At 42.5% G+C, this 20,978-nt stretch overlaps 1 protein-coding gene across 1 annotated transcript; it reads right to left on the reverse strand.

Moving 5' to 3' along the window:
- Nucleotides 1–1,984: 1,984 nt before the first annotated feature.
- On the reverse strand, nucleotides 1,985–20,887 carry Elk1 (ETS transcription factor ELK1). The gene is made up of 6 exons (XM_060374590.1): nucleotides 20,297–20,887; nucleotides 12,042–12,285; nucleotides 7,532–7,972; nucleotides 6,587–7,018; nucleotides 5,951–6,052; nucleotides 1,985–5,864 (listed from the first exon to the last, which is right to left on the reverse strand). The coding sequence occupies exons 2-6, from the start codon at nucleotides 12,249–12,251 to the stop codon at nucleotides 5,766–5,768; spliced, it is 1,284 nt and encodes a 427-aa protein (XP_060230573.1). The 5' UTR covers nucleotides 12,252–12,285; nucleotides 20,297–20,887; the 3' UTR covers nucleotides 1,985–5,765.
- Nucleotides 20,888–20,978: the final 91 nt, after the last annotated feature.

Genomic DNA, 20,978 nt, shown 5'->3' on the forward strand with positions numbered 1-20,978 from the left:
CTTGTTTCACTGTTAATTACTGATATATTTTCAGCCCATTTCCCCCAAAGAAAATCTGAGCTCCACGGACCTGTTTTTTAATTTTTAAAACAAGCCTTAAGGAGTGAAATTGTGGAACCTGCTTTAAAAACAGCACCCTTGAGCCCTGGATATGTAGCAGACTGCCTAGCATGAACTGGACCTTAGGTTTGATCTTCAGCATCACAAAAATAAAGAAGTAAATAAAAACAATCTTTATATCCACAAAAAGGAGCTTGAGAAAGTTGACACTCTAGTTCTTCTGCAGTCATAGTCATAGTACCATTCTACAAAATAAATTAAGATAAAGTAAGTTTATCAGGGGTTAAAATAGAAGTCCCTCAAGAACCTCCTCTTGGTTTGAGTGGGGTATGATAACATTTCTGTTAATATCCACCACAGAGTACCCTGTCCTCTGAGAGTATGTCTCTGTGTGCCTTGAACAAAGAAACCGTTAAGATTTCAAGATTTCTGCTGTCAGTGCTATTATCTCATGAAAACAAAACTGTAATTCTGCCTGGCTGCGTTAAATCACCTTTTGCCTTGGTAATAATGTGATGATAATAGTGTTAGAATCGGTATTTCCTTTGTTCCTACATGGCATACTCACAGGATTCCCTGTAGACTAAGGGTATCAGCACTGTTTTCTCCCACACTTCTAACGTATTCAATGACTTCACAGATTCCTTATTTAAATAAAGAATGAGAGTCTGCTTGTATTTATTATTGCCTAATAACTACCAGATAATTCACTTACCTGTCTTGTCAGTTTCCCCTAGTACTGGCCCCATAAGGAAAGATTTTTTTTTAATTTTTAATTTATTTTATTTTATTTTTAGGAGGAGGCAGATGAAATAGGGTCTTGCTATTTAGCTCAGGTTAGTCTTGAACTCAACTCTCTTGCATACTGAGATTACAGACTTGATACACTTACATATACATCGATACTATTGTTTTAAAATAAGGTATTTCTATGTAGCCCAAGTGAGCCTTGAACTCATGGCAACCCTGTTGTCTCAGAATACTGAGTGTTGAGAAGGGCAGAAACTTTTGTCTACTTTGTTAGCTTTCAGGTGTTTAGGATGCTAGACAGGCAAGAACTAACAGTATGATAAACAATAAACATCTATTCAGACAATCAATAAATGAAATAAAACTTGAATTTCTAGTAAGTGTTAAGAGAACATTAAAAAAAAAAAAAAAGAAGTGGGCATCACTTTCCAGTTAGGAGCAGGTAAGATTATCTAGAGACAATGAATGAGGAAGGATTTCTGGGGAAATCCCAGATGAACTCCAGCATTTCAAGTTTTGGAGAACTGGAGGCTAACCCAGGAGACTGAGCTGGATAAGCTGGTGGAGGAAGAGGACAAACAGAGGAGGCCCTGGCACATCCATTCTGTGAACTCTGAGCCATGGCTTCATTTAATCTCAGTCACTTACTCTCATGTCACACACACACACACTTCTAGATTTCTAGTCTCTACTTAAGAACAGGCTTACACAATTGTTCTTAAAAAGTATTTATTTAGAGTTTGTTTGCATGTAGGCTAGAAGACAATTTGTAGGAGTTGGTTCTTTCCTCCTACCATCATGAGTCCCAGGGCTGGAGTCAGGTTGTCAGGTTTGATGGTAAGTGCCTTTACCCACAAAACCATCTTGCTGGCCCCTTTTTATTTTACTAGGTCAAAGAACTTTTGAGTCAGTTCTCTCCTTCTAACATGTAGGTTCTGGAGATAGAAAACAGGTTACCATGTGTGTGTGGCTAGTTCACTTAACTGCTGAGCCATCTTGTCTGACACACATGTAATTTGTGTTCATTTTTTTAAGATATTACAGTCATGTGGCCCACATTGCCCTTGAATTTATGATATAGCCAATGATGACCTTGAACTCCTAATCCTCCTGTTTCCACCTCCTGTGTGCTAGGATTACAAATATGCACCACCACATTTGGCTTACATATGTATTTATATGTTTGAATATGTAACCTCCAGCCACTGTCATTTACTCAGGGTATCCTTGTCTCTGCCACTGATCCCCAGCCTCATTAGTCTCCTACTAACAGTCACAGTCACAGTCAGTCAGTCAGTCAGCCAGCCAGCCAGCCAGACACATGGTTAATATCACCAGTATTTTCTTTCACTAGGCCAGTTTTACCAAATGTACAAGCACATTCCCGCTATCACAGGAACTATTTCCTTTGGCCTAACATTTTTTATACATGCACAAATGTAGTCACCACTAAGTAAGTTTCATGAAGTTTCTTGCACATACAAAATCACCATTTCCCCTCTCCTTTCTCTCTTAAAGCCGCTTAGGTCACATCCACAGAATTCTTTATTTATAGCCTGTTAGAGTTACAGTTTCCTTTGAAGATTATACACAGAAAGGCACAGTTCCTCAGGTACCATCTTCCTCACATACTCATGAACTTCTTCTCAATCACCTTTTACCATGTTGACTCCTTTATTTACAGGGTTGTGTTTTGTTTTGAGACAGTCTATAGGCTGCCTTCAAACTCACTATGTAGCTAAGGCTAGGCTTGAACTCATGGTGATTCTTCCTACTTCAGCCTCCTGAAAGCCAGACTGGGAAGTGTGAGCCACCATGCCTAGTAAAGAATTTTACATGTGTACAGCTTCTTAGACACTGTATATAACTGAATGGCTCACCCACCCATTCAGTTTTACCATCAGTTCCTCAGTCTCCTTATGCTATACTACAAGGCTTTCATTAAGCCTCCTCATGTCAGTCTCCCACGCCCTGGTCAAACAAACACACCATCATTTTCCTCTTACAGTCAGCTACAATGGATACATTTGTACATTTAATAGCTACCAAGTTTCTCACATACCCTGATCATGGTCATATATTAAGTAGTTCATTGGCTTAGTCTTGTTTTGTTTCTCATACATGTGGTTTGATTCAGCTTTTTTAAAAGATTTCACAGACTAACATACCTCTCAAACACCATTTGTTGTCAAGTTTCTTTCTCACAACTTCTGACTGTGAGTCTTTGCTACTGCTGGTCCCACGTGAACAGTCCTCCTTTTCTCCTCAAATATAGGTTTATGTTTTAGCTCCTTAGTCTCACCAGAAGCTGCAATTGCTAGTTGCAAAGTAGCATGCTACCCACTAGTCACAGGGTAACATATTTAGTCTCTTTCTCCTACACACACACACACACACACACACACACACACACACACACACACGTGCCTTTTTGACCTTAGAAACCACAGGCAACACATTTTTCCGTCTTTCCCATAGTTTCTATGAAACATTTAATACACATAGTTTCATACCTTGTATCTTATCAGTCACTTTTTGGGCTTCATGATCATTTTCTCTCACAAAGTCAACTTCTTTTTGTTTTTGTTTTTTTCAAGACTAGGTTTCTCTGTGTAGCCTGGTTATCCTAGAACTCACTCTGCAGACCAGGCTGGTCCCGAAATCTGAGATCTGCTTGTTTCTACCTCCCAAATGTTGTGATTAAAGGCACGCACCATCATTCAGCTCATAATCAACACATACACTTTCATGACTTGATTTCACATACAAACCATTCTCAAATGGTGAGGGTTGCCTGCTACTAAACAGCAAGATTTCTCATCTATAAATGATGATCCTTGACAATCTTCACTGGCTTCCCACCCACACAGTATTTCACATAGAGTTTTGGCCACTCAGTTTGTCCATGCTATCAGCCTGACAGTGACTAATTTACAGTCCCCACTATACTCATAAACAGCATGTTGTATATATATCATTGCAAGTTTTTGTTTTGAGACAGACAGGGCCTTGCTGTGGAGCCTAGGCTGCTCTCAAATTCATAAGCCTTTTTCCTCAGCTTCTGCTGGTACTATAGATGTGATACTATACCCGGCTTTTATATAGCATCTCTCCCACAGACACAATGTCAAAAGGTTGTAGTTGGGACTGGAGGAATGGCCCAGTCAATAAAACACTTGCTTTGTAAGTATGAGGACATATGTTTGATCCCCAGAATGCAGGTAAAAATTTCAGGCATAGAGCACATGTAATCCCAGAACTGGGAGGTAGGGCCAGGTGGATCCTTAAGGCTTGATGGACAGCCAACGTATTCCAACTGGTAAAGTCTAGGCAAATGTGAGACTCTCTGTCTCAAAGGATAGGGACAGTGTACCAATGGATAACACCCAAGGTTTGTTGTCCAGCCTCCATACACAAGACCATGCATACATATGTGCAAAAATGTTTATGGTCACACTTCTGGCCTGATGCGTACAAACCTATAACCTTTCAATTTCTCTAACCACACTGGTTTACCCAATCAGCAGTCTGACATATGCCATCATTCTGCTTCTCTTACAGTAAATCTCTGCCTCACCCTTATTGTTCTTACATACATTCATGCCTATCATAGCTCATTCTGGTGACACTAGGAGAAAAAAAACCAACAGCTTTCAGCAACACCTTTAAAAATATATATTTACAAGAACAATTCCCCATTATCTGGGACTCTTAGGGAAAAAAAAGGTCCATTTGGGGGAAGCAAAACAAACAGCGGAGACGAGTGTAGCACCGTCCCCCAAATCACCAACCCCCAGGTCTTCAGGCCTGGTCTTGGCCAGTGCTGATAGGAGGTGAGCTTAGGAGTCTTTTGATTTATCCCCTCCAGCCAAGAATTGATACAAGACAGGCTTCATGTCCCACATTCCTCCCTCCCAACTCCATGGACACTTAAAAGGGTCCTTTGTACCCGCCCGCAGGAATTTGGGGGGCTGGGAGGGAGGGAGCTGAAAATACACGTTTGATATCAAAAATAAACACTTGTGGGTGGCAGGAAGACTGCCTCCAAATCCCTTACTTTCTACCCACCCACCTACCCACCCATCAGATACAGGAAGAGATGTTTCCCTCTCCCCTATTGAAAAGCCCCATTTAAAAATAGATTATACTATCAAAATGGAAGGGGATAGGAGACAGAAAGACCTGGAGTACCAGCTTGAGGGGCCCCCCAGACGGGGACCCCCCCAAAAAAAATCCTCCATTAGAAGGTAACAGGCAGGGCCCCAGGAAATTTGGCAGACAAAGGAATGGCTTCTCAGGGGGAAGAACAATAAAAGGAATATTCCTCCCTGGCCAAAAGGTTACTTGAGAAAAGAACAAGCTGACTGAGAAGGTTGGGGAGGTAGCGATTTCCATTTTAACAGTGTGATTCGTCCCTAGCTACCACTCCCAAACCGTTAAATCGTACAAGTGCTCCCTGGACTCAGATACGGCCAGGAATAATAAAACAAAACAAACTAGCTCTTCAATCCATGCCTCAAAGTGAAGACAGGGCCCCCTTAACTCCCCAAGGGCAGGCTGAGAAATAAATAAAGAAACGTCCTTCTCAAGCCATACCCTGATTGTCTTGTTTTAGGGAAAAAAAAAATGGGAAAAAATAGGGGAGATGTCTTACCCACTCTCCTAAAAAAGGTTGGGCCAGATTCTTCCCAGTGGCCTTCAAAAAATAAATAAATAAACCGTCCCACAATTGAAGTAGGAGACGTGTAAGGGCGGCCACTTGGGAGGCTGGCAAAGAAGAAAGAAGTTGTCTGTTTTGGGTGGAGGAGTTAGTGAAAGATCCTCTTTCCCAAGAATATCCACACCTCTACAACCAGAGCATGAGTCTGTCGGTTAAATTGTTTCTCCTTGAGATGGCTAGCTGGAGGGTTCAGGAGCATGGATGGAGGGACTCCAGAAAGGGGTGGTGGTGGTAGTCATGGCTTCTGGGGCCCTGGGGAGAGCACCACTGGGGTCGAGAGGCCATCTACGCTGATGGAAGGGATGTGCACCTGTGTGCTGCCACTGGATGGAAACTGGGAAGAGAAACAAGGAGAGGTCACAGATGGGAGCCATGCTGGTAACTCTTACCGTTTCCAACATAGGAGGGAAGGAATCCTACCTGGAAGGAGAGTTTGGCCGGACTACGGGGTGCAATTGGACTCAGAGTGCTCCAGAAATGAATGCTGGGGGGCAGTGAGCTGGGTGTCAGCAGCACCGGGGTCTGTGGAAATGAAGTGACAGTAACTTAAGTGAACAGACAACAAGTATGAGAAGATGGAAGGAACCTATTTTCAGTCCCTCTGCAAGCATCCCCCTCAGATGTCCATGGATACCCCTCAAAAGTTCATAGACATAGAACGTAAACTACTAAGACTATGCCTATGACATTTCTCTTTACAAAGACTGCCCTTGCTAATCACTAGGAGATCACTTCCTATTATTGAGATATCAAAGAGCAAGGCTATCCACCCAATTCTATATGTACACCGCTCTCAAACCTTGTATGTGACCATCAGAAGAGTTCAACTTTTTGGTCTTAGATTCCACCCATATACCTGACTAGGGAACCCAATATGCAAACTCCATGGAGAAATCCTTAGGGAGTTGGACTCCCACGAAGTCCTCAGACCTGCTTTTCTTAATTAGCCCCATTACTTCAGCCCAAGCCTCAGAGTAGTGAATTACATTTGTAAGTCACCAGTGCCAATGCCATGCAGTTACACTGCCCGCCCTTGCTCTTCTAAAAGGCACTCACCAAGGTATGTGTGGGTAGCAGGGATGGTGTCAGCGCTGGCCCTGGTGCCTGAAGACCAGAACCTGTTCCTGATCCTGGAGTCCGTTCGGGTCCCAGACCACCCAGCAGGCTTGGGCTAAGTGGAAGTTCCAGGTCTCGGGGCTTCCGGCTCTTCTGAGGTTGGGTGATCTCAGTGGTAGAGGTGGAGAGGCCACAAACCTGTGCTGTATTCTCAGATACGACAGCTGGGAGCCGAGCCAGCAGGCCTTCTGAGTGTGAGACTTCTGATTCAGCTTTGACAGCCTCTGGACTGAAGCCTCCATCCCCTGCAGCTTCCAACTCTTCCTTAGGCCCCTCCACTTTCACTTCTGGGGGCAGTGAATGGCCAAAACCTGGCTTCAGACTCAATTCTTCAGCTTTATGGTTTGGGGCCTCGGGTGGGGTCAGGATAACCTGAGAGAGGGGTTGGCACAAAGGGAATGCATAGGATTGTTGGTGTGTAAAACCTTCTCCTGCGGGTCATCCAAAGATGTCTCTCAGAAGGTATTTGATAATGGGGGGATGGCTGTATGTGTAGCATATTCTCCAACTGCTTATGGAACTTAAATAGAAGTGGATCTCCTTTAGGGCAGGGGTGCTGGGTTAGACTCTAGAGGTACCACTGTCATTAATCCACATTAATCAGAAACTCTAGAAATGAGCCTAAGCAATCTGTGTCTTAAGGCCATTCTGGCGAGTCTGATGAGTGTTGAAGCATGACAATCAGTGCATCAGATGTGACCCTGTAAGGGACTAATATACAAGGAGAGGTATATCCCCATCCATTTCTCTGAGGGAACTATGTCCCCACTTCCACCATTACATCCCTTAGCAGGACATCTATAATTCTATCAGTTCCATGCTTGATTTCAGAATTATGCATTCTTCCTCTACAAGCCCTTTCCATTTCCAAACTCCAGTACTCACCTGCAGGGGCAGACCAGCCTCTTCTGCCTCCAAGCAGGCTTCTAAGGGGTTTGGACTGGTGCTCCTGCTCCCTGAGGTGGGTGCTGGTACTCCTGCAGGGGTAGTGTTGGAGAGCACTGAGGCAGGCCGAGGATGAAGGGGTGGCTGTGGCTGCAAGGACTGGATTGTGAAGGTGGAATAGAGGCCCGAGCGCATGTATTCGTTCCGGCTGCTGCGTGCTAAGCCACCTTGGCCTGCCATTCCTGCACCCTTGGGTGTTCCTGGCTTTCCAGTAGCAGTGTCCCCTGGGCCTGCATGGACAGCAGCAGGAGCCATTGCTACAGCCGGAGTTACAGACACCTCAGGCTGGGGTGGGCAGTCTTCAGTGGAGCACCCTGCAATCTCTGGATAGGACACAAACTTGTAGACAAACTTCTGGCCGCTCACCTTGCGAATGATATTCTGAGAAGTGAAGAACAGGGTGAATGGAGAGTCTTGAGGGCTGTTTTTCTTCTCCTGATGTCTTTCTTTCCATCTGCTCCCATTTCACACATCGCTTTTAGGCTTGTGGATTCCTCCCATGTCTGCCTATGCTTTTCTTTCTTTCTTTCCCCTCTCTGCATTCCTCCCCAGTTTCAACTCCTTCTCTGGGCCCTCTCACCAATTCTTTCTTTAGTGTCCTTCCCATCCATGTCCCTTTAAGTTTTCTTTTGTTACTCATCTTCATCTGTTTAATTCCCCTTTTCCCACTATCTACATATCACCAGGGACTGATTTAGGGGAGCAGGTGAGAACTAAGGATCCAGATTTAACAGCATCAGGTTTTGGGAATGTTAATAGGACTGGAGTAGGAAAACCTGATAGACATGTTAGAAGAGACTAAACTAGTGTAGATGAATAAAATAATCGATACAAAGGGCTTTTCTAAAAATGTACTGACTGACTGTGTAGAGGAGGGGAATGAGTATGACTGACTGACTGTAGGGGCATGTAAAGGTCAGAGGACAACTTACAGAAGATGGTTGTCTCCTTCCAGTATATGGGTCCCAGTGATTAAGCTCAGGCTTGGCAAAAAGAGCCTTTACCTGCTAAATCATCTCACTGGCCAGAGATAGATTTTTTGAAAGGTAGTGATGCTGACATGAAGCAAAGAAAATGTGTTGGTTATTCATTTTTGTTAACTTGATACAAGCTAGAGTAATCTGGGAAGAGAGAACCTCAATTGAAAAAAAAAAATGTCTCTATCAGATTGTCTTTAGTAAGTCTGTAGGCATTTTCTGTTGTGTGAGGTGCTATCCCTGGGCAGGTGGTTCTGGACTGTATAAAAGAAGTAGCTGAATAAGCTATGAGAAGGAAGCCAGTAAGTAGTTAGTGTTCCTCCATGGACTTGGTTCAGTTCCTGTCTCTAGGTTCCTATCTCAACTTCCCTTCATGATTGACTGTAACCTTAAGATGAAATAAGCCCTTTTCTCCCCAAGTAGCTTTTGGTCAGGGTGTTCATCACAGTAATAGAAAGAGCACACTAGGACAGTCATTGTTATTGGACAGGCTATTGCTTTGACAGACTTGACCATGTTGCTTTGGAAAGGAGTGTGGTAGCACCTGGGTCTTTGGGCTAGAAGAGCTTACTGTTCAGAGCTTCAAGTAATCTGTTGAGGGAAGTTGAAAGATAATTCTGAAAGCAGTGCAGATGATGTAGGCCTGGCTTGTGAAGCTTCAGAGAGAAGTCTGAGAGTCCCTCAAAATCTCTAGAGGGCCTATTTATGTGATATTTTGTATTAAGAATCTGTGGTTTCTTGTTACCTGAGACTGAATGATCACTTATGATTAACAAAAGACCAGGACCCTGGGAGTAAAACCTTTGTTTTACTAGGACACTCAATACTGATTAGCAGAGGCTGAAAAAAATTAGCTGGAATAAAAGAGATCAACATCACTGAGGTGAAATCTTTCAGGAAGTGTTTTCTCAGGGTCAGTACTCAGAAGCTGTGGTCCAGGTGGGCCAAGGATGCATATTATGCTGGCAGCTTGAACTTGGCAATGTGTAAGAGTCTCCCACATGGTATTTTGGTGGCATGAAAGCTGCAGTATTCAAGGGGTTGTGGAGAGCAGCTGAGGCTTAGTACTGTGAGAGGTCAGGAGAAGTTACTGGTGAAGGTGCAGCCTCAGTTGCAACAGATGTTCCGGGATTGAAAGGGTCATGAAGAGAAGTTGGGGCTTGGTACCATGTGAAAGGGTTGGAATCCCTGCAGAGAGGCTAAGTGACCACTAGTAAAGATGCATCCTCAACTGCAGTGGAGACCTCAGTCTACTGGAGAAGCAAAGACTGTGGGACTACCACTAAGGATGGTGACAAGTGTGATATGGAGCTAGCCTCAGGCCAGGAGACAAGCTCTATGTCCTGTAGATGGTGAAGCTGGAGAAGTGGAGCTTCCCAAACTCTTTAGAGCCTATAAAATCATGAGAGAATCCCCGTTGCCAGATTTTGAGCTACATGAACCAGATGTGGTAGGGCACAGCTACTTAGGGTGGTTCCACACCTGGTCATGGTTGTATAAAAGAATCACGCTGAGGGATCCATGGGGGAGCAAGCCAGTAATTTACACAGCTGGAGTTTGGTCTTGTTTTGATTTGATTGTGACTGGTTCTTTCTTTTTAGAATCAGAGTAAGAAAGTATTTAACTTATTTTTTATTTTATAGGCGCTTACACAGTTGAGAGGCATTGAACCTTTGAAGCATTTAAAAGACTTGGATTTATTTTAAAGTTATTTTTTTATATTGTGATATTGATATTAACATGAGATCTTGGGGATAAATATGAACTTAAATATTATACTTTAGTAGTGATATATTAGTGTGTCAAGTTGACAAAAGGGTCAAAGGTTGGCTTTTTGTTAACTTGATACAAACTAGAGTCATCTAGGAAGAAGGACCTTCAATTGAGAAAGTATGGACATCAGATTGCCTGTAGGAAGTTTGTGGGGCATTTTCTTGATTAATGATTGATGTGGCAGGGCCCAGCATACAATCCATGGTTGGATGGTTATGGTTGTATAAAAAGGCACAGTGAGTGATCTATGGAGGGAACAAGCCAGTAAGGAGGAAGGGGAAGGCTTTCCTCTATGGTCTCTGCTTTAGTTTCTGCCTCCAGATTCCTGCCTTGAGTTTTTCCCTTGGTTTTCCTCAATGATGGACTGTGACATGGAACTGTAAGGAAAACAAACCCTTTCCTTTCCAAGTTGCTTTGGTCATTGTGTTTATCCTAACAAGAAAATAAATGAGGACAGAAATATCTAAAGAGGACAGGTGATGTCTCATTATTAGTACCATTCTGGATAGTTAAGCTAAAGCACCAAGAAAGTGAAGTAATTGGCAGTAATTAGAGAAGAGTATGAGAAACTGGTATAAGCATGAGAGTCGGGGGAGCAAGTTTTGTTTGGGTAGGTCAGAAAACATGCTTTGAGGACACGTGGTTTGGGGGGTTCCCGGGATGTCTTGGTGGTCTCAGAAGACAGAACGAGGTAGAGCCATTAATATTGTTTTGGAGGTTTGAACTGAAAGAGTAATATATGAAACTGGAATACATACCATAAATTACTAAGGACACAAAACACAGGTGAGAACTATTTGGGTGTGCATGAAAAATCTAAGTATTTTGGTGAAGGTTTTAATGCTGGTCAAGTATTTCAAGTATCCTTGTATTTTTCAGAAGAGGAATGAAAAGGGATTATTATTAATATTGTTTTGAAGCTTTAAATATTAATGGGGAAATGGAAATACAGTGCAGTTCTGTGAGTCTGAGAGTGTAAGATGAGAAAAATCTAAAAATTGAGCTGTAGTAGTAAGATGAAATAAAACAAAATACTGAGGTGCTGCTCTAGGAATCTAAGAGAAGTGGGCATAAACTACAAATGTCATTCTGGAGCATTTAGTTAAATGCAAAGATCTGTAATCTTAGCACTCAGGACACTGAGACAAAAGGAATGCAAGTTTGAGGCCATCTTCACTAACACAAGGAGACCTTGCCTCAAAAATAAAAAAACAAAATAAAGGAATAGAAGAAAATAAAACAATTGATTATATATTGGGAATTCTAACAAAAGTAGTAAGGAAACTTAGCAATATAATACCACGATGATTTTGAGTTTAGGAATAAGACCATTGATTATTCTGTAGTAAGATTATACATAAAGTTACCAGGTGAACCCAACATTGGTCTGAGGGTTCCAGAAAAACATACGTATTATCTCCAAGTATGCAAGGAACTAGAGGATGGGGCAAACCCAGTACATTTTAATAATGTTTTCAAAGTTATAGCTACAGTACTTAAGAAAACAAAATAAAATTTCTAGGCCCGAAGTGTAATTTCAGGAATTGGGGGTGGAGACAGGAAGACAGTGAATTTGAGGCCAGCTTAGGATACATAGTAAATTTCAGACAAATCTAGACTACATTATGAGATCCTGCCTCAAAAGGAAGTTTTTCTGACCGTAATTTCAAGGTTTCCAGTACTGGTCCCTGAGGCCATACCTTGTCATAGTAGTACCGCAAGGCCCGGCTAAGCTTGTCATAATTCATGTTGGTCTTGTTCTTTCGTAGTCCCCATAGCCGGGCCACCTCCTCTGCATCCACCAACTTGAACTCACCACCATCCCTTGAGGTCCAGGAGATGATGTGGCCATTACCTTGTTCTCTCAAAAGCTGCAGCAGAAACTGCCACAGTGTCACAGATGGGTCCATCACTAGGGAAGTGCTCACGCCATCCCAGGGGTACCTGGAAGACAGCAAAAATGATTCTTATTATCTTGCTTCTTCCTCTGTTCCCAAGTCTCAATACTGTTCCCTAAACAGTCTCCTAAACTTCCCATGTAGCTCTGTATGTTCCTTGTATTTCACAAGTGGGGACAAAAATGCGGGAGAAAAACATTTATGTGAGTAGTATGTCTGTGTGAGTATATATGAACATATGTATGGGTGCCAAGGGAGAACAGAAGAGGCTAATAGATTCCCTGGAGGCAGTTATGAGCCACCCAACATGGGAACTGGGAACTGAACTCTGGTTCTCTGTTAGAGCAGCAAGCACTCTTTACCACCGAGTCTTCCGTCCAGCCCTGTCAAATGTGAATCTTTAGAAGCTACAGGGAAGATAAGGTAATAAAACCTGAGCTCTACAGAGTTCCATATCCTAGTTCTTGGAGTCTATGACTAGGTTATGTGACAGAGCAACAAGGAATTCTGAGATGAAATTAAGATTACAGCATTCACTCTGGTTTTATTTAAGGTCAACCACTGTTTGAGTTCTTTTAAAACCAGAGTTTAGAAAATGAGGCTGAAACAGAGTTTAGAAGCAGAATGGCAGGAGAGGGGCTTTCAGACATCAAAGGGACTTTCCCTGCTATTCCTGACTCCGGAGAAGGCTCCAAGATAAGGAAGTCAGGCAGCTCCACAAACCTGGAATGTCCCTCAGCCACAGCCAGTAAGGAAACATCAGTATTACAACTCAAGGCACAATGAGCAGGAAACAATTCTCCTGTAGAAAGGACTAAAGTCCTGCCAAGACCTTAATGCTAGCCTGGTAAAATCAGTGTTAGATTTCTGAGCTATCAGATGATAAATGTATAATATTTAAAGTGACAGGGCATTACTATGTAGCTCAGGCTGGTCTTGAACTCTTGCCTCAGCTTCCTAAGTACCAGGATTACAGGTATGCACCAATGCACCTACACAAATGTGTAGTTTTAAGGAAATTAAGTTATAGATAATTTATATAGCAGGACTAGAAAACTACTGAAATGTCCTTGACTTGACCATATCTATCCATCTGCCTGACTGTCTATCTTCTGCCTCATCAACTTTTCCAGGATGTCTTTTGGTAGCCCCTTGCATGTTCACATGGGGCTCCTTCCCTCTACTATGCATTAATCCTCAAAAATAAAACAAAACAAAACAAAACAAAACAAAACAAAACAAAACAAAACAAAAACAGCCCACTCAAAAGTTCTCTGCTTTATGAAGCCTTCCTGAATCTGAGTACCTACTCTTCTGTTCCTTGATGCTCCCTTTTTGTAACCTGATTGTTACTCTGTGGTTTAGGCTTTCTAAAAAAATGTTTTGTTTTTTTTTTTTTTTGATGAGCACATATTATACATAATGTGTTTTATTATAACATTTCTATTATAAAAACATTGATTACATTTACCTCCATTATTCTATTCTGTTCCCCTCCCTTCCCACTTGTCGATTTCCTCTTCCCAACTAGGTCTCTTTGTATTTTATGACTTTTTTGTGGTCTAATGAGTTTCAGTAGACTTGCTTACTTGAGGCATGGGTAAATGTTTTCAAGAGCACAGCTACTTTACCAGTGGCTACACCACTAAAGCAACCATTAAAGGCCTTCAGACCCCAGGAAAGGCTACATGAATCCTTCTTTTTTGCCACTGTTGCTGCTGTTTTGTGATAGGGTCTTATGTAGTTTAAGCTGCCCTCGAACTCATGATGCTATTGTGTCTGTCTCCTGTGTGCTGAGATTACACATATCCTAGCATACATGGCAGCTGCTTCTTTCTGTAGTGCTGAAGATCCAAGTACAGAGCCTTATGTATGTTAAGCACATGTTTTATCACAGAGCTTCACCCTAAACCCATCTTTCTTTAAACAACCACATATTTCCTGTTTAATATTATGTCAGGCACTGCTCTAAGTAGAAAGGCATCTGGCCTACTGGACAATCAACCTAACTCTAATGCTAGACTTTTATGGTTTAAATCCTGGATCTGTCAGTTAATAGCTGTGTGATTCTGGTATTCATTTTCCTGATACTAATTAACCTTTTTATACCTCAAACTTTGTCATCTGTCAAACAGGATAGTGACATACTCATCTATAAATTAGAGACTATGTATTATTATCATTATTGTGTGAATTAAATATAACAAGTTTGGTGTATAAGCTTTAAGTAAATATTTTATAATTTGTTCATAAATCTTTTTTTCTGCTATCCCCAAATTAAAAAAGCTCTAAAAATAAAAGGCTTCTTTGTAATTCTTTTGGCAAGAAAACATGATTTGAAAGAAAGCAAGGCGCATTCTGGATTTTATTGATCCTTGTTTAGTATGAATGTTCATACATTCTGCTGCAGAGATCTGAAAGCAGCTGGTGACAGAGCTGGCTGAGGATGTTATGTAACATATCATATGTGCATCATACTAGCTTTCTAAATTGAAAAATTCAAAATTCTAAAATAAAGCCATGGGCTGTTATTTTATAAGCACTGTCTCACTTACCTCTCATCCCAACTCTGGAAAGTAGCCATTTTTTCCTTTTGGAAAGGAGATATGCTTAATAGGATATCAGTAATTTTTTTTCACCCAAGGCAGCTAATTTGTAAACCGAGGCAAAAGATGTTCAAGTGACTTCACTATGCCATACTGCGATGAGTGACATTTCCAACTTTTGAACCAAGTATCATACTCCAGGGATCTAAGTGGTTACCTATATATTTTTAGAGACAGGGTCTCCTCTAACCTAGGCTAGCCTCAACCTTGTCATGAAGCTTAGGATGACCTTGAACTCCTATTTTTCCTGCCTCCACCTCTCAAGTATTGAGATTACAGGCAGGGTCATCATGATTACCTTCAGGGGTCTGAGAATTCAACTACCTGCACAGGTCTGTCTTCTGTGTACATATTATAGTTTTTGTTATATCTTATTATATTTTGTTATTATCCCTTAAAAGCCTGTGTCCTTCCTTCCTTTTCTTTCTTTCTCATTTTGTAGTTGTCGTTTTTGAGACAGTATTTCTCTATATAATAGCCTTGGCTGTCCTGGAAATCACTCTGTAGGGTAGGCTGACCTCGAACTCAGAGATCCACCTGCCTCTGCCACCTAAGAACTGGGATCAAATGTGTGCACTGCCCTGCTGCCTGTTCGTTTTTGGATGAGAAACAGAAAGGGAGTCGATCCAATGGGAAAGAATTGGGAGTCAGGGGGGTGGAGAGACGGAGGATGAATTCTAAGGAGGATATATATTATTTGAGAAAAGAAATCTAGTTTTAATAAGAGAAAATAAGAAAACAAAATATCATCAACTGATTCCTCCCTTTAGGCACAACCCTCAGAGGAAGATGTTCCCTGTCACCCTATCACTACCCTTTCCATAAACAAACTGAAACTAATCCTGAACCTTCTAGTCCCTGCAAGGGTGGAACTCAATCAACCAGCAATCCACCTGGCTGGGATTGCTGGATTAAGAATAAACCTTTTAAGGTTTTGAAGACTATGATTTAGATTTATAGCTTTATTCCTTAATCTTCATGAACTTACAGTATGATCATTTTCATACGTCTGAGATAGTTCAAGGTTCATTTAGCAGACAGTGTTAGGCAACTATCCAAATTACAGCACTAATGAACAGTTGATCAGAGTACTCTCCTCAGAGCTCTAAAGGACTAAATAAATATTCCCAAGACTGGCTTATTTTAGAGGTCCATAGAGTGCAGTGTGACACCTAGTGGCAAAGACAGACAACTTCATCATCTCCTCTGAGATATGCCAGAGCCCAGTGTGAAATCTGCCCAATTAGTGTGCAGACTATCAAAGACAGGGGCTGATTTTGACTATTGCTTCTCTCACACAGGCCCTAACAAGAGCCCTAGTCATCTGCCCTTCCCAGAAAGGTTTCCTTCCACTCCTCACCTCATTCACTGGGTGCCTCAAAATAGCTCGGAACATAATAGATCCTCCATATTAATATAATTCTTACATTCATGGGGCAGTAAGACATGTCTCAAAAAAAGAAAACAAAATAGCACCCTTCAAAAGGTGGACTGTATTATTGCCTCTATTTTCTAGACAAGTCAGTGAAACACGGAGAAAGAAGTAACTTGCCTAAGGCCTCACCATTGGACGAGATACTTTATACTGGATGAATTGACTGAATGCTGTCAGAATTCAAACTCAGCATTCCTAGCCATTCAATGCCAGTTCCCTAAGAATAAAACATAGATGGGGAAGATCCCAGAGTGACAAGGATAAAAGCAGAACAGGCTTCCCCAAGAAAGTGATATTTGATGGAGGGAGGTAGCACCTCATACTGATGTCCATGGGAAGGATAATTTTGGTTAAGGGAACAGCATGGACAAACGCTCTGAAGTGACTACTTGAGGTATCATGGTTCCTAGGATAATGCCCACTTTCTAAGACACACACACAATGGCAGGAGTGCCATTTCCTCCTTGCATTAACTCTATCATACAATCAAGTTCTAATCCCTTCCAGGTAGTATTTTTCCATCTGCATGATCCAATGCAAAGTAACTTGTTTATCCCTGTAACTTTTTTCTGTCCTGGTCTTCACAGCCTCACACTCTGGCCTGTTCTGTCTGTGTGGCTTTGAGCAGCAAGCTGCTCAACCTCTGTGTGCCATGTTGAACACCTTTAAAATAAAGTATTTTACTCTCAAACCAAAAAAGAATTTTAAAATGCCTATCCTGAAAGGCTTTATGGGGATTCAATGTGCCAATATATGTAAAGGACTTAGAAAAGTGTCTCTAGCACATGATAGAAACTCAATAAATGTTAGCCCTTAGGTTGTGTGTCATCCTTTTCTTTTCCCCTCAACCTTCTGTATGACTCTACCATCTGGCTTTCAACATTTCTATGACCTCTTCTTCTACCCCTCTTCCTCAACTCATTTCCAGACACATTAGCTTTTGAATCTGACTTCAGGGTCTTTGCACTGAGTGTTCTTTTGGGTACACCCTTCCTTTACAAATTATAGCTTCCTCCTTTGTTTCCTTCAGGCCACGAGTGACATTTCCAAGTGTACCTTGCCTTGTCCCTAAGATTTCAAACCCCTTGATACTCTAGTCCTATTTGCTCTGGTTCATGTTTGTTCCCTAGCATTTATACAACACATGGTCTAATTTCACCTATTTTATAGTCACTTTTAGTAATATCTGCTTTCTATATGCAGTGATTTCTGCCTGTTTTGCTTCTTCATATCTCCAGCATCTAGAATGAATGCCTAGTACTCAATAGGTACTTAGTAAATATCTTTTAATATGTAAACAGTCCCAACTAACATCTTAACTAACTCTTACATCCCGTTTCTTCTTCTTCTTCTTCTTTTTTTTTTTATCTGCTCTCTCCCCAGACTGATTTCTGGGATACAATTTTCATTTTTGTGACAGGAACTCACTTTGTAGTCCAGGTTGATCTGAAACTCACTATGTATCCCAGGATAGCTTTTACTTCCTAGAAATTCTCTCTTGGTCTTACATGCTGGAAATATATAGGTGTGAACCTCTTAGATAGAGGGGGGGGCACATTTATTTGTGCAACAAATTATTCCAAGCACCTATTATACAGAAGGTACTTTCTTAGATGAAGACAGGCCACTGAATAGGTAGATAAAACCTGTAAATCTCTATTCTGAGGATGTCTATTCTGAGGAGAGACAGACAATCTCTGTATCTGTAGTGTATCTAACTTGTGACAGAGTACAAAGGAACAAAGCAAGCAGGAAAGAGATCTGAACTCTGCTGAGTGTGCAAAATCAGATGGTCAAGGGGAGGGGGTGGGTGTTGACTACTTTGTTTTCACACTAAAAGGAACTTTGAAGCATTTTAGATGCTTTATACAGTATATTCCAATTACCAGTGTGACAAATAGATATTTTAATTCAATAACACTACCTAGATGCAAAGACATGAAAGCACTCTCTGAAACATTGTTTCTATGTGTGCCTTTTCATATCACCACCATCACATTTCTGTTAACACATCCTTTTACACTCACTTTATTCATAAATCAAACAGCATTCCTAGAAACATCTTTTGTGTGTTCCCTGTGCAGTGTGGTGAAAAAATTCTTTTGGGTATGGCAGATGAACAGGACCTTGGAAGGTACAATGCAGAGACATGGAAGTAGTGTTAAGGGAGAAAGAGCTAATGCAAAGGCCCTGAGGCTGGCCTGCACCTGCTGATTTGGAGGAGCAGTAAGGAGGAGCCAGCATGGCTGTAGCATGGGTCTGAAATGGGAAGATGAAGGAGGTAAGGTCAGTGAAGTGACTAGGTTAATTGACTCATATATTTTTTTCTTCACACTTGGGAGGGTTATGGTTCTGATTCCCCCAATCTGGCCCAGTACAGGAAGAAAGTAGTTAAGCCATTCATGTAAAGTCACACAGCTACTGGGACTTGAGGTGGATGGGTCCTGAGACCAGTGTAGAATGGAGACAGCTCTGCTGGCAGAAGGAAGAGCAGAAACAAAAGCCTGGTAATTGGAACAAATCTGTCTGTTAAGGAATGTTAAGCAATGAAATGAGAGAGGGGCACTTAAAAAATGTTCCTCAAGCCAGGCTTGGTGGCAAATGCCTTTATTCCCAGCACTCAGAGAGGCAGAGGCAGGCGGATTGATGTGAGTTCAAGGCCAGCCTGGTTTACAAAGGGAGTCCAGGGCAGCCAAGGCCACACTGAGAAACCCTGTCTTGGAAGACCAAACCAACAAAACAAACAAAAATGTTCCTTGCATTAAGCAGTTACTGGACTATCATCTCTGAGTAAGGCTTTTGACTTCCAGATGTCCCAGTTTTCTCATTTGCCTGCTGAATATGGCTGTGATGAGGACTAAACAATCTGGAAACTAGAATACTCTGCCTGGTACACAGCAAGTGTAAAGTGTAAAGGTTTAGATCTGACTGTCATTATCATCAGTACCACTACTGTACTTGAGAACAGTAGCAAGGCAAAATGTCTAAGTGGTTAAGAGTGTCTATGAGAAAATATGTCATACAGTAAAAATCCCTCAGTTTCACAAGTACACAGGATCACCTAAGAGATGGGGATGGAAAAGACTGATTCAACACGTGGAGAGGAGGGAAATAAAGTACAAGGTCTATCTTCTTTGGGAAAGGATTGCAAGCACCAGACCTAGAAGGAAGGTGGCAGGAGGCTTCTGAACAAACCTATTACAAAAGGACTGAGATATGGTTTAAGCTGACTCCTATTAACAGCATAGAAGGAAAGAGGGACAGGACAGGGCCATAGACTGGGCTGCTGAAAATTAAAAACGAACAAACAAACAAACAAACAAAGTACCAAACTGATCCCCTGTTAAAAAGAGCAGCCCAAAGATTGGAGTCTACAAATAAGGGAGAAAAGTTAGTGCAGTGATAACTGAGGGATGTGAATGCCAGCATGCAAACTAATCCATAGTAAGACGGGGGCAGTGGGATGAGGAGGATAAAGTCATAGGCTTATGCACTGGAGACTCTAGGGTGCCGAAATATAAACTCAGGTAGACTGACTGTTGAACAGGCATGGGATGTCTGGAGGGGCTACAGCGCCACGGATTGATTTACTACAACAAACATGAGGGGTTTAATAAACAAGGCCACAGAAAGGTCCTCTTAAAGTTGAGATTAGGGGAAATGAAAACATTTTAGACGCATCTACTACTAAAGGGGGACTGGATAATGAAACATACTGGTTCCCAATAAGTGGGGGGTGGGGAAGGGCAAGATCACGGACGAATCCATTAAGTTGGAATGGCGAAAATCATAAGCTCACAGACTGATCCATTATACAGAGACAGCAGGAGGTTCGGACACGTTCAGATCCACTATAAAGGGAAAAAGGAGCAGGCAATACACACAGAGGGGCAATCAGTTGGTGGCAATGCTGTCAAACACCGGCAGGCCGGGGCCAAACCACCTCCCTTGCGCGGGGATGAGAAGAGTATGTAGGGTCATGGACAGGGCCCTCCACCTAGTTGCCTGGGGCTCACCTGCGTGTGGCGCGGTAGTGGCGGTGGCAGTGGCAGCTCCGGGGGGCGGGGGCTCCATACGAGGCCCCACCGCCCCCCAGGCCCGGGTTCCAAGGCTTCAGCCGCGGTAGCAGCCGCGGCTGCAGCAGCACCCAGAAGCCTCCCCTGCGGTTCCCTGCTCACGTGGGTCCTCGTGGGAGGAGCCCAGCGTCCTGCTGCTTGCTGATTGGACAAAATACCAAGGATCAAAGGCACAATTTGGGGGCCTTGTGGTGGTGGAATCCTAACCGAGCTGTGACGTGATTGGCCTAAAGGGGACTGATGGACTGTGGGTGGCCCATAGACTTTAGAGAGGCTTTGGGCGGCGCTGATGCTTCACGCTGATTGGGTCAAGGAGGACTGCTAGCCAAGTGCGCAAGTGTCAAGGTTGGGGCGGGTGTGTTTTGGGTGGTGGGGGGAGGTCGGCTGGTTCACACAGATTGGCCTAAATGAGATTGATGGCAGACAGACCGCCCTACAGGGTGAAGGGGTGGTGCATGGGCTCTGCTTTCAGCTGATTGGTGGAGACTCTGAAACAGCTGCCAAAACACCGAAGTAGGTGGTGCTTCACGCCATGCCTTTCAGCGGAAACAGGACTTATTTAGGAAGGGTAATAACAGCAAGGTAGGGCTTGATTCTACGCGAGCGGGTAGAATAACGCTAT

The sequence above is a fragment of the Meriones unguiculatus genome, chromosome X (genome assembly GCF_030254825.1).
Source record: "Meriones unguiculatus strain TT.TT164.6M chromosome X, Bangor_MerUng_6.1, whole genome shotgun sequence".
NCBI classification, from domain to species: Eukaryota; Metazoa; Chordata; class Mammalia; order Rodentia; family Muridae; genus Meriones; species Meriones unguiculatus.

Excerpts from the sequence above, each read along its gene's own strand:
- Elk1 (XM_060374590.1), bottom strand. The coding sequence starts at position 12,251 with ATGGACCCATCTGTGACACTGTGGCAGTTTCTGCTGCAGCTTTTGAGA. Across the intron at positions 7,973-12,041 it reads TGCGGTACTACTATGACAAG|AATATCATTCGCAAGGTGAG; the intron begins GTATGGCCTCAG and ends TTCACTTCTCAG. Across the intron at positions 5,865-5,950 it reads CGGCCAAACTCTCCTTCCAG|TTTCCATCCAGTGGCAGCAC; the intron begins GTAGGATTCCTT and ends TTCTCTTCCCAG.